At 40.7% G+C, this 11,755-nt stretch overlaps 2 protein-coding genes across 9 annotated transcripts; one reads left to right on the forward strand and one right to left on the reverse strand.

Moving 5' to 3' along the window:
- The first annotated feature begins 4,970 nt into the window (after positions 1–4,970).
- Positions 4,971–6,282, forward strand: LOC108014610 (uncharacterized). Of its 2 annotated transcripts, none has more exons than XM_017080773.4 (4): positions 4,971–5,490; positions 5,560–5,743; positions 5,798–5,939; positions 6,003–6,282. In XM_017080773.4, the coding sequence occupies exons 1-4, from the start codon at positions 5,217–5,219 to the stop codon at positions 6,243–6,245; spliced, it is 843 nt and encodes a 280-aa protein (XP_016936262.3). In that variant the 5' UTR covers positions 4,971–5,216; the 3' UTR covers positions 6,246–6,282. The 2 variants fall into 2 exon arrangements, with proteins under 2 accessions (XP_016936262.3, XP_016936263.3); XM_017080774.4 differs by having other exon boundaries at positions 4,980–5,490; positions 5,801–5,939.
- Positions 6,283–6,299: 17 nt separating this feature from the next.
- On the reverse strand, positions 6,300–9,736 carry LOC139354092 (putative nuclease HARBI1). 7 transcript variants are annotated; one of them, XM_070998358.1, is made up of 6 exons: positions 9,599–9,630; positions 7,759–7,822; positions 7,547–7,671; positions 7,316–7,479; positions 6,961–7,231; positions 6,300–6,844 (listed from the first exon to the last, which is right to left on the reverse strand). In XM_070998358.1, exons 3-6 carry the CDS (start codon positions 7,664–7,666, stop codon positions 6,548–6,550), a joined length of 852 nt encoding a protein of 283 aa, XP_070854459.1. In that variant the 5' UTR covers positions 7,667–7,671; positions 7,759–7,822; positions 9,599–9,630; the 3' UTR covers positions 6,300–6,547. The 7 variants fall into 7 exon arrangements, with proteins under 7 accessions (XP_070854459.1, XP_070854457.1, XP_070854458.1 ...); XM_070998356.1 differs by lacking the exon at positions 7,759–7,822 and having other exon boundaries at positions 9,599–9,736; XM_070998357.1 differs by lacking the exon at positions 9,599–9,630 and having other exon boundaries at positions 7,759–9,574.
- Between the last annotated feature and the right edge of the window lie 2,019 nt (positions 9,737–11,755).

The following is an 11,755-nucleotide window of genomic DNA, read 5'->3' on the forward strand; positions in this document are numbered from 1 at the left end:
CTAGGAATGGGTGGAGCGGGTTTAAGCGCTAAAGTTCTTCATTTGAGAATTTAGAAGTTAACTATCAAGAACTTGTTTCTCATTTTGAGCGCTGGAAATGTCTCAGTTTGAGAAAAGGGGATCGATTCTAAAATTCAAGCTAAATTATTTCTTAAAATGAGTACAGTTTGTACTCATATTGAGGAAAAATGTTCAAAAAAGAGCACAAATGTACTCAATTTAAGTACAAATTTTTTGAGAGATTTGTACTGAAAGTGAGTATTTTGCACTCAATGTGAGAATTTTTGTTCATGCTGAATTTTTGAGTACAAAAATACTCGATTTGAGTACAAATTACTTAAATAATTCTCTCTGTGTAGCGGCTCATTACAAACTATTTCCCTGTTTATATCTATAGGTGCATAAACTTTAATCTAAGGGGCTACTTTTTGGGCGGGCGCGATTTGTATCGCCGCCACTTGGCTGGCCAGTTCCTGAATAGTCTGACGTATTTGATCTTCCCTACACTGGCCGTCTGCGGCCGCTTCCTGTAGGGCATGGTTAACGGCAGCCTGTACGACCGCCTTTATTCGGTCTGGGTTAAATGCCATATTTATGACTGCGGATGTGCTAGCGTTTACACTTTTCGCTGTAGAAGCTCTGGTCGGCCCTTAGGTCGCGGACTCAGAGTCGCTGTCGAACTGTTTGTTACTCCTATATTGCTGGAACGGGTCGCTCATATGGAGCTGTGTAAGCTAAATCGCAATAGCGAATTAATCAGTCTTGCCCATGGATATGGCGAGGGGGCTGCGGGGGCTGAGTCTCCGCTTGGTAACGAAGGAACAAAAAATTGCCACAGTCGAGGGACCGTGGTGGCTAAGCTGCCGCTCTGATGGACAAAAAAGCGAAGCTAACAAAATTGGAATACAAACGTCGGGGTGTCGAGTTCGAGTGTTGTAGTGGAGTGGGGAGCGACAAAAAGACAAACCCAAGATTGTTGCGAAGCTAACACAAAGAATTTCGGTGCAAGCAAAAAAAAAACAACTACATATAAAGGGTGAATTAAACGCACATAATTTAAATGATACAGTGACAGTCGCCCAAAAAATAATTCAATAAATGCAAAATTAATTTATTTTCCAGCAGCGCCTTTGCGCCCAGTCTAGGATATTTAATAAGTCTGGTGGATATATGGGCAATAATGTTTGGCACTAAGATATTTATTTTAAAAATTTAAATAATGCAAACAACATACAACGATAAACATTTACAATATCACATGTGATAAGACCAATTAAATTGTCAAACAATTAAAGAGTATGTTAATTAATAAAAATGTTCAAACGCAACTTTAATACGGAGCTGCAGAAAATATTCTGGCAGTGTATGTATTTAAATATTTAACAAATGCAGATGCCGGCAAAATATATGTATGAGGGGCTCACTTACATGGTTTCGCAATTTTATATCAATGAGTAATTCACGGTGGGCGCCAATTAGGTTTAGTATGGGGGTAGCTGCAGAAGAGTCCCGCGCTGCAGTCCTCAATCAGTAGCCGGTTGGCCGATGGTCAAAATTTATGTGATCTCTGGAAGTGATATTTGTCCAGCTTCCTTCGCAGCAGCTCTCGATTAGCTGCCGGTAGTCGGTTGATTAGCTTCTCATCTACTGAAGATCTACTGATTACGCTGGAAGGGTAACTGCCCTCCGTTCGCTGATGGCCTAAAGACTCAGTCAGTGTTTAAGTAATAAGAAGTTATACGGCTGTTGCCGGAGTTATTTCAGAATGAACTTGTGTTCTTTGTTCTTTGAATGTTGAAAATGAACTGAATCTTAAAGCTAACATATACTATGTTTATGCTAAGGATTTCATGATTTCTTAAAAGCGTGAAATAAAATTTGCTCCTGTTTATGCGACACAGCCGAATTCATGCTTTTTATCAATCTCAGCTGACAGAGATGCCGGACCGGTGGAAAAAAGTGTTAGCGATTATAAAACCGGTTTTTTTTTTTCGATTAGCATGAAATAATCTTGCTTGTATTAAAGATAAAGTGTGTGCAAGCCAGTATAACATTTTTTTACCGTTCAAAAAAAAGATGAAAACTAGTTTCCATTGGCACTGAATGAACAATAAATTTGTTAAATGTAAGGTGTATTTATGTATTTATATCGATCTGACAACTCCGATAATTATATAGAGTTACCGGAGTTTAATTTTGACCGTTTCACGCTTTCAGGTTGAATTCATAGTCAACTTTCGTGTGTTGCCGAATTCACGAAATGGCGTTTATGCACACACGAATCGGCTGAAATCGCGAAATGAAAGCGTGAATTCGGCATCGCATAAACACAGTAATAGTTGAACTTCATAGCGGCCACTCCAATGGGCAGTGCTTGCCGGCTGTACATAAGCTTCCGGCCAGACGCTGTGTCAGCAGTTTGGCCGGAGCGGACTTTTGGGCGATCGGTTAATGCCGTCGCCCGGCTGAGTTAGTTAACTTCTACATAATGTAAACGCAAGTGAAAAAGACGAAAAAATGCGCGTGACTTCCAGAACAACAACAACGGTTCCGCTAATCCGTTGTTGTTCTGTTTTTTGGCATGTCCCGTTCGGTCAATGCCCCTTCCATTGCACATACAAGCAGGACATTTATAGACATATCCGACTCTGCAAATAGTTATAAAAAAATATATTTTGAAAACTTCACTAATTAATAAATAATATTAATAACACATATACTTTTTTTTAAAAGAAATTCAAGTATTTTAAAGCCCCACCAATTATTTTAATTGGTTGTATTTACATTTACGTGGTGGCTAAGCTGCCGCTCTGATGGACAAAAAAGCGAAGCTAACAAAATTGGAATACAAACGTCGGGGTGTCGAGTTCGAGTGTTGTAGTGGAGTGGGGAGCGACAAAAAGACAAACCCAAGATTGTTGCGAAGCTAACACAAAGAATTTCGGTGCAAGCAAAAAAAAAACAACTACATATAAAGGGTGAATTAAACGCACATAATTTAAATGATACAGTGACAGTCGCCCAAAAAATAATTCAATAAATGCAAAATTAATTTATTTTCCAGCAGCGCCTTTGCGCCTAGTCTAGGATATTTAATAAGTCTGGTGGATATATGGGCAATAATGTTTGGCACTAAGATATTTATTTTAAAAATTTAAATAATGCAAACAACATACAACGATAAACATTTACAATATCACATGTGATAAGACCAATTAAATTGTCAAACAATTAAAGAGTATGTTAATTAATAAAAATGTTCAAACGCAACTTTAATACGGAGCTGCAGAAAATATTCTGGCAGTGTATGTATTTAAATATTTAACAAATGCAGATGCCGGGAAAATATATGTATGAGGGGCTCACTTACATGGTTTCGCAATTTTATATCAATGAGTAATTCACGGTGGGCGCCAATTAGGTTTAGTATGGGGGTAGCTGCAGAAGAGTCCCGCGCTGCAGTCCTCAATCAGTAGCCGGTTGGCCGATGGTCAAAATTTATGTGATCTCTGGAAGTGATATTTGTCCAGCTTCCTTCGCAGCAGCTCTCGATTAGCTGCCGGTAGTCGGTTGATTAGCTTCTCATCTACTGAAGATCTACTGATTACGCTGGAAGGGTAACTGCCCTCCGTTCGCTGATGGCCTAAAGACTCAGTCAGTGTTTAAGTAATAAGAAGTTATACGGCTGTTGCCGGAGTTATTTCAGAATGAACTTGTGTTCTTTGTTCTTTGAATGTTGAAAATGAACTGAATCTTAAAGCTAACATATACTATGTTTATGCTAAGGATTTCATGATTTCTTAAAAGCGTGAAATAAAATTTGCTCTCAGCTGACAGAGATGCCGGACCGGTGGAAAAAAGTGTTAGCGATTATAAAACCGGTTTTTTTTTTTCGATTAGCATGAAATAATCTTGCTTGTATTAAAGATAAAGTGTGTGCAAGCCAGTATAACATTTTTTTACCGTTCAAAAAAAAGATGAAAACTAGTTTCCATTGGCACTGAATGAACAATAAATTTGTTAAATGTAAGGTGTATTTATGTATTTATATCGATCTGACAACTCCGATAATTATATAGAGTTACCGGAGTTTAATTTTGACCATTTCACGCTTTCAGGTTGAATTCATAGTCAACTTTCGTGTGTTGCCGAATTCACGAAATGGCGTTTATGCACACACGAATCGGCTGAAATCGCGAAATGAAAGCGTGAATTCGGCATCGCATAAACACAGTAATAGTTGAACTTCATAGCGGCCACTCCAATGGGCAGTGCTTGCCGGCTGTACATAAGCTTCCGGCCAGACGCTGTGTCAGCAGTTTGGCCGGAGCGGACTTTTGGGCGATCGGTTAATGCCGTCGCCCGGCTGAGTTAGTTAACTTCTACATAATGTAAACGCAAGTGAAAAAGACGAAAAAATGCGCGTGACTTCCAGAACAACAACAACGGTTCCGCTAATCCGTTGTTGTTCTGTTTTTTGGCATGTCCCGTTCGGTCTATGCCCCTTCCATTGCACATACAAGCAGGACATTTATAGACATATCCGACTCTGCAAATCGTTATAAAAAAATATATTTTGAAAACTTCACTAATTAATAAATAATATTAATAACACATATACTTTTTTTTAAAAGAAATTCAAGTATTTTAAAGCCCCACCAATTATTTTAATTGGTTGTATTTACATTTACGAATGTCGCATTGTTTAAAAGGCAAGGGTGCACAAAAGTCGAGATATTTTAATGGCTGGGCCTCCTTGCCTTCACCCGCATTTTTCCAGCGGCAGAAGAGCCCAAAAGTACATTTTGTGCGTTCTCTGTGCGGACCCCGACCCGTCTCTTTGCCACCGTTGCGCACAGCTCTGCCGGCTCCGCTGGCTGCTCTGCCGACGTCGCAGTCGACTTCGTGATGATTAGGCGCTTATACTCAATTGTAGAACTGCAGGGATGCAACAGCTGGGAATAGGAGTCATTTTTCATCTGCACTGACCTCCTGCAGTCGTTTTTTGGTGTTTCCTTCTATTCCACCGCCAAAGATAAAATTTCTTATTCTTTAAGCCTAGTACTCAGATCGACGAAAACCGCGAGCTAACCATAGGAGTGAGCGAGAGGCAAATACGCGGCTAAAGCTTTTCGTCGGGTCTGTTTTTCAGCGCGGTACTCAGATGAGCTAAGGAAATACCAGAAAAAATACCAGATTTCTCGAGTGAATTTTCGATGAACGCCGTTAGCCGCGGCCCAAAGAATAAGAAATTTGATCTTTGGCTGTGTTGGTGCAGAAGCGGGTGGAAACCGAAATTCAAAAATGGAAAAAAAACTCAAAAACCACGCCAAAAACGCCTTCAGGAGTTTACTTCTGAAGAAAAAGTGCGCTTAATACAAGCTGTGGAGGAGCGCCCAGTGTTGTGGGACTTGACCCACAAAAAGCATTTCCATGCTGTGTTTATAAAGAGAACCTGGGAGGAGATTGCGCTAGTCATGGACAAAGATTGTAGGTTATAATTTGGCATTATTAAATATTTGTGAACATAAGTGTATAAAATATACTTAATATACATAGATAATGGTTGCAAGCTGGCTTGGAAGTCCCTGCGGGACAGCCTTAAGTACCACAACAAGGTCAGGAAGCAGAAGAGTGGAAGTGCTGGAGGAGATCTAGTGGAGAAGCCCAGCGGAAAGGAGTGTGCCGAGTGGGAATTCGCTCCGTACATGGACTTCTTGCCGGACGTGTCTTCGCAAAGAAGGTAGGTTCTGGCCAAATGAATTTGGTTACGTTTTACTAATCATTTCAATTATAGCAGAACCACCAGTAGTGGGATCTTAGACGAGATCTCTATTGAAGACTGGACACTGGACTCCACCACCATCAGCTATTCTGCAGCTGAAGCGGAGCTGGAGGCCGTGCTAGAGGATGAGGTACCCGAGGAATTATATACCTACGTAAGTTGCTCTACTCGTGTTTGATTTTGTAACATTTATATGGTTTTACTTTTACTTTCATAGGGAGGAAGAAAACAGCCACCCCCAAAGAAGCGAAAGCTGAATGGTGATGGCTCACCAGCCGTGGCCATGTGTAACATGCTGGGGGAATTCCTTCAGCATCAGCGGGCCAACACCACTCTATCAAGGCCCATATTGACCTATTGGGACGGGGAGCTGAACGCCATGCGTCTGGAAGATGCTGCCAGGGTGGAGAAGAAGATGACACAGCTTCTGTGGGACGAAAAAGAATCCCTATATTACTAATTTAGATTAATAAAACATTTGTTGAACATTTCAATAATTTTTATTTTATTTTCTTCATACACCAGCAGACTCGACTTGCCAAGGTACTTGAGAATACCCAGCACTACCGTATAGATATTCCATCAAGTTGCTTCGAACTTCCTTGCTGAAATCTTGGGGGCGACCTCGTCGGCAGGCTCGCAGGTCGACAAGCACGTTGCTCGGTACTTCGTGCAACGTGTAAGTTGTAGGATTTTTCCGCATCAAAAAATTATGCAGGGCACAACAGGCTGCTATAACTTTCTGAGACTTGCTCGGGTTACTCAGCAAAGTGCGTTGCACAGCCATCCACCGTGCACTAAAAATTCCAAATGCATTCTCAATTCGCAACGGCGAGCACGACTCAGCCTATAGTTGAAAATGCGCTCCTTTCGATGCAGGTCCTTTCCACTGTATGGCTTCATAATGCGCTTATGAAGGGGAAACGCATCATCGCCGATTATGAAGTAGGGAGTTCGGTTCCCGTTTATCACTTTGTCCTCTGGAAACGGCAGCTCATCCAGAAGTAGGCGTTTTCCAAGAGTACTGTGCGAAAAAGCGTTCAAAAAGCGCACCGGCTTCTATGTAAGTGAATCGGTAGTGAGCGTCGCAGATTGCCATAAGCACAATCGAATGAAATCCCTACATTAGAATAGATTTACTTATTAAATTTTCTTTGAAATTTAAAAGTACATACCTTATAATTGTAAAAAAGGCTTCCGCTATTAGTGGGGGCCTTTATCGCCACATGCTTCCCGTCGACGGCACCAAGACAGTTTGGAAAGTTCCATTCGTCTTCAAAGTCTTTCGCCCACCTCAGCATGTTATCGGTGGTCCACTTCGGAAATTCCCCTTGCAACGCAGTCCAAATTGCTGTGCAAACCTGGTCGAGGATGACACCGAAATGTTGCTTGCTGATCCGATAAGTGGATCCAACATGGCGTTGCAGATCTCCAGAAGCAAGAAATCTAACAAAGGAATATTAAATCACAATATTAAAATACAATAATGGTATCAAAGTCTAGACATATATGTATATATATTATATTTACTCCAAAACGATGGCCAACTTCGCTTTTAGCGGTATGGCATCTGGCCGGGTGTTCCTTTTGGGGATAAGGTGTTGCTCCACCAATCCAAAGAGTGCGTTGAAGCTGCTTTCCGGCATGTGAAAGTTCTCGAAGAACATGGATGGGGTGTTAACCAAGTTCTGAAACTTTAAAATAGAAGAAAATGCTCATAGGTGGAAGAGTATTTCTTTATTTTTCAACAATATTACTTACGTCTGAAGCATAGCGGCCTTTAAACGAGCGTTCCTTGAGATACGGGCTCACCCAATATTTCCGCCTCTGTGTCCTTTTTTCCGCCTCCTCCTGCTCTGCTGCGGCAATGCACATCGCCATGCCTACTGCAAAGGTAAAGCTTGAGTCCTTGGTCTTCCACATTTTGTAACTTTTAAATTTTCATTTTTTTTGATTTTTGTTTGTCAACAAACCCAGCTGATTGACGTAAGACCATGCTATTTGCTTTGCGGATGAACTCTGAAAACTTCGGTCACACTGCAAAGAATAAGATTTTTCGACTAGTGAAACTCTTAGCCGATCTGAGTACTAGGCTTTATGCTTCACTCGCTAGATCTGTTATTTTTTCTGGTATTTCCTTAGCTCATCTGAGTACCGCGGTAAAAAACAGACCCGACGAAAAGCTTTAGCCACGTGCTATCCTGTCGCTCACTCCTATGGTTAGCCCGCGGCTTTCGTCGATGTTAGTACTAGGCTTAAGGGAAAAATTCCTGTTGATAACCAGTTTTTGTATTTTATTTTCCCTCTTTTCTCAATTTGAGACGAATCTGTTTTTTTCAAGATTTTTATGTCATGCCGTTTTACCTGCAGGAACTATTTTCCATATTTTTACGGGTTCCTTTGTTACTTGGTATAGAAAATGAAAACGACAGTTGTGAGGAAAATCGGTGAAACTATTTCTTAAACATTCGTTTTAGTTTAAACATAGGAATGCGATTTCAGTTCGAGAATAACAAAATATGTTTGTAATATGATATTAGTTGTGGCCTTTGAATGAAATGTTTTAAACCTGTTAAAGCATAACAGTGAGTATTATAACAATGTGTATTTAAACAAATCTCATTATCCCCGTCAGCTGCAAAAGCATACAAGTATATGTATACACACACGTACGCATATCATGTTTTCATTATTCTTATTTTCATTAGTTTTCCAACTGGATTTGATTTATTCTCCCATTTTCTTAATTCAATTTAACGCCTTTTTAAAAATGCCTTTTAAATAGTACATGTGGCACTTTGTTAGTATGCGGTCGCACTTATGGCTATTTCCATATGCTAGAGAGAGAGAGAGAGAGAGACAGAAATATGTGGAGGCCATGACGTCTCAATGGACAAAGCGGAATAGGAAAAAATTGGGGTCTTGGATAGGGCAGCTTAATTTCCATAAAAAATTTATGCAGGTTTTTCCGGGTATGCCTTAAGATTATGAACAGGACATTTTAAAACCACTTTGGCAAACTGTATAACAGAAAAATGACAAAAGAAAATATGAAAAAACCAAATGGTGTCGCTTTTTATACCTTTTATACATTTGTCGAAAACGAAATCGGGCTCAGAACATCGCCTGCATATTACGCTCTCTCCCTGTCTCCTTTCTGCATCTCTCTGCACTGGACAGATCGCCGCTGGACCTATCGCTCTACTGCTATCGCATCCGTTCTCGCTGCTTGCTTCCTTATTAAGTATCAATTACTCTTCAACTGTTACTGAAATATCTCAACTTTGCTGAGCCAAGAAAAGCAAGTTTAGCGGCTTCCTCTCAGGTGAGAATTTCTTGATGTCCTGGCTGTGTAATAACTGGTCACATATTAAATATGGTGGTGGCGGTCATAACAGTAGAATCCGTGATATTGTTTGGAAACGCAGCCAATACTACTGGGCTTGTTCTTCATGCCAAAACATTACCTCAGAAATGAGAACTTTTATGATGCAAACGAGATCTGGGTTTCAAAAGGTTCGGTCTCAATTAAGTGTCCTCACTAAGATATATGGTTCCGCTGAATCTACATTTCTGGGCCTCACACTTCTAAGCGAATCCCCCAGACGAAAATTTCTTAATAATCAACTCAACGTTGATTTTATTGCCGACAATGCACCTCCCTCCGAACCTAGTACGCCGTTGAACACTTCCACTCCACTAGCAATATTTCTGAACCATTATTACTTAACGCCTCAAACAAAGATGACCCAGATACAGCTCTTAAAACTACTGCTAACGTTCCTGAAATTGCTGACTCCACTGGATTCATACCGAAGTAACCGATGCTGCTCATTGCACCTCTTTTTCCGCACCGCCGCCATTTACGGAAGTTTTACCTTGCCCCCCGTCTGGAACTGCTGGAGTACCAACGCTTCTGCAAATGTTCCGAATCTCGATGAGTTGCCGTTAATGTCTGTTGCTCACCAATCTGAACTACCATTGCGCTCAGTCAAACTTCGGAAAGCTATATTTGTGTCTCGCTTGTCACCTGGTACTACGCCGGGTGCCGTCAAAAGTCATCTGTGCTCCGCGTTAAATGCTACCCCTGATAATTATATTATAAAAAAATTTAATTTTAACCACGCGCGTAAAATTTTATTATTTAAGATTTTTCTACCAGACTGTTTCCTATCAGAAGCTTTGAATCTTTATGGCCTATTGACACTACTGTTCACGAATTTTTGCCTGTAGACTCGAACCAGACTCCCAATATTACCGTTTCAAAAATCGGCCTAAATCAATACTTTTAATATTCGGTCCTTAAATTGATTAAGAGAACTGTTTCGTTCGCGTCGCTGGTGATTTTATTCTATGTCTGTGCAAATTCTAAGTAAATCCATTTAAGATTTGAATCTTGGTTGCGGATTAGCATGAGGATTGGCCTGTTGGCGCTCTTGCGCCTTCGGAAATAGTTTTTTGTCCCTATCCTCCCGGCTTCTTGAAACAGATGATGCAATCTTTCATGGTTGGACTTCACTTCTTGAGCCAATGCAAGTGCTGATGGCATGTCCTTCGGCTTTGCCGAGAAGAGGACGTCGGTGAGACTGCGTTTTAGTCCGGAATATTTCGCATAAAACTTGTGCCACCGAGGCTTCATATGACATAGTTCCCTTATTAGTGAGGAGGGTAAGCTTCCTTTCCACCTCGTCGTAATACTGTAGAAGCGAAAGATTTCCCTATCTGAGGGTACCCATCTCCTGCTATGACGTGCATTGTTCGCTTTTCACTGTATGTGAAATCGAGTCGATTTAAATTCGCATCGAAGTTCAACACGGTGCCAAATGAAGATAGTACGGCATCGGCAGGGCCTCTAATCTTACTCCTAATAATAATAACCGCCTGATAATGGCGTGACCTACCCTCGAAGTTCTTAAAATGTAATACGCGCCTTCTGCTGCTTGCCGCCAGGAGACGTATGTCTCCTCGGTTCCCGCAAATTCGGGCAGGCACTTGACAGCGTCTACACAGAGAAAATTATGACGTACTCAAATTGAGAATACATGTACTCAATTTAAGTACAAAATTTGTGGAAAAAACTCATGTTGAGAAAAGCTGCACTTAATTTAAGAAAAAGGACTTGAATTGATGCAGATCTAGAAAAGATTCCTGTATGCTTAAAGCGACCTTGTCCTGTTCTCCGCAATCCATTTATCCTACAGACGAAGGCAGCATTTCTGATTGCTTTTTTTCAACCATCTGCTTTATGATTTCATCAGTGACATTTTTTAAGTGAAGAGGCATATCGAAATACATTTTTTTAAATCGAGGATCAAGCTATGTGGCTTTCATGAGTATGTTATTCTGCAGCAAACCACTCAATCGCTTTTGTGATATTTGTAGAAGGGTATATTTTGTTAGAATGCCCTCAGCGGTATCCATATTAGCTTTTTTTAATTTTGTATTAATCATAGAAATCATAGGAATCACTAAGCTGACGGTCAAGTAAGAGTCGCCGCTGACATTATCAGTGGCTTCTTTAAAAGGTTGGAGAACATGCCAAAAATCGCGACAAATATTAAGCTCCTCCACTGAGAGCATTTCTGTGTGCAAAAAATATCGCGATGATAATATTTTTTTGAAGAGAAAAAATATCGATGTATCGATATTTTGATATATTTCCGACATCCCTACTCTATATCCAGGAAGGCGATCAGTGTGTATTCCTTGATGCTGAGTGATTTCTCAATGCTGCTTACCACCAAGTGTAGCGCCGATTCGGTTGACTTACCTTTGGTGTAAGCGTGCTGTGCTTCTGATATTTGTGTCGGGTCTACGGTGGCCCTTATGTGTAGGCTTATCATTCTTTCAAAGCTCTTAAGTAGGAATGATGTTAGGCTTATTGGCCTAAAATTCTTTGCTGTGGTGTGAGTGGCCTTCCCTGCCTTGGGAATGAAAATCACCTTCGTTTCTTGCCACGCTGTTGGTAGT

This window comes from Drosophila suzukii (assembly GCF_043229965.1).
Source record: "Drosophila suzukii chromosome 2 unlocalized genomic scaffold, CBGP_Dsuzu_IsoJpt1.0 scf_2c, whole genome shotgun sequence".
In the NCBI taxonomy this organism is placed as follows: Eukaryota; Metazoa; Arthropoda; class Insecta; order Diptera; family Drosophilidae; genus Drosophila; species Drosophila suzukii.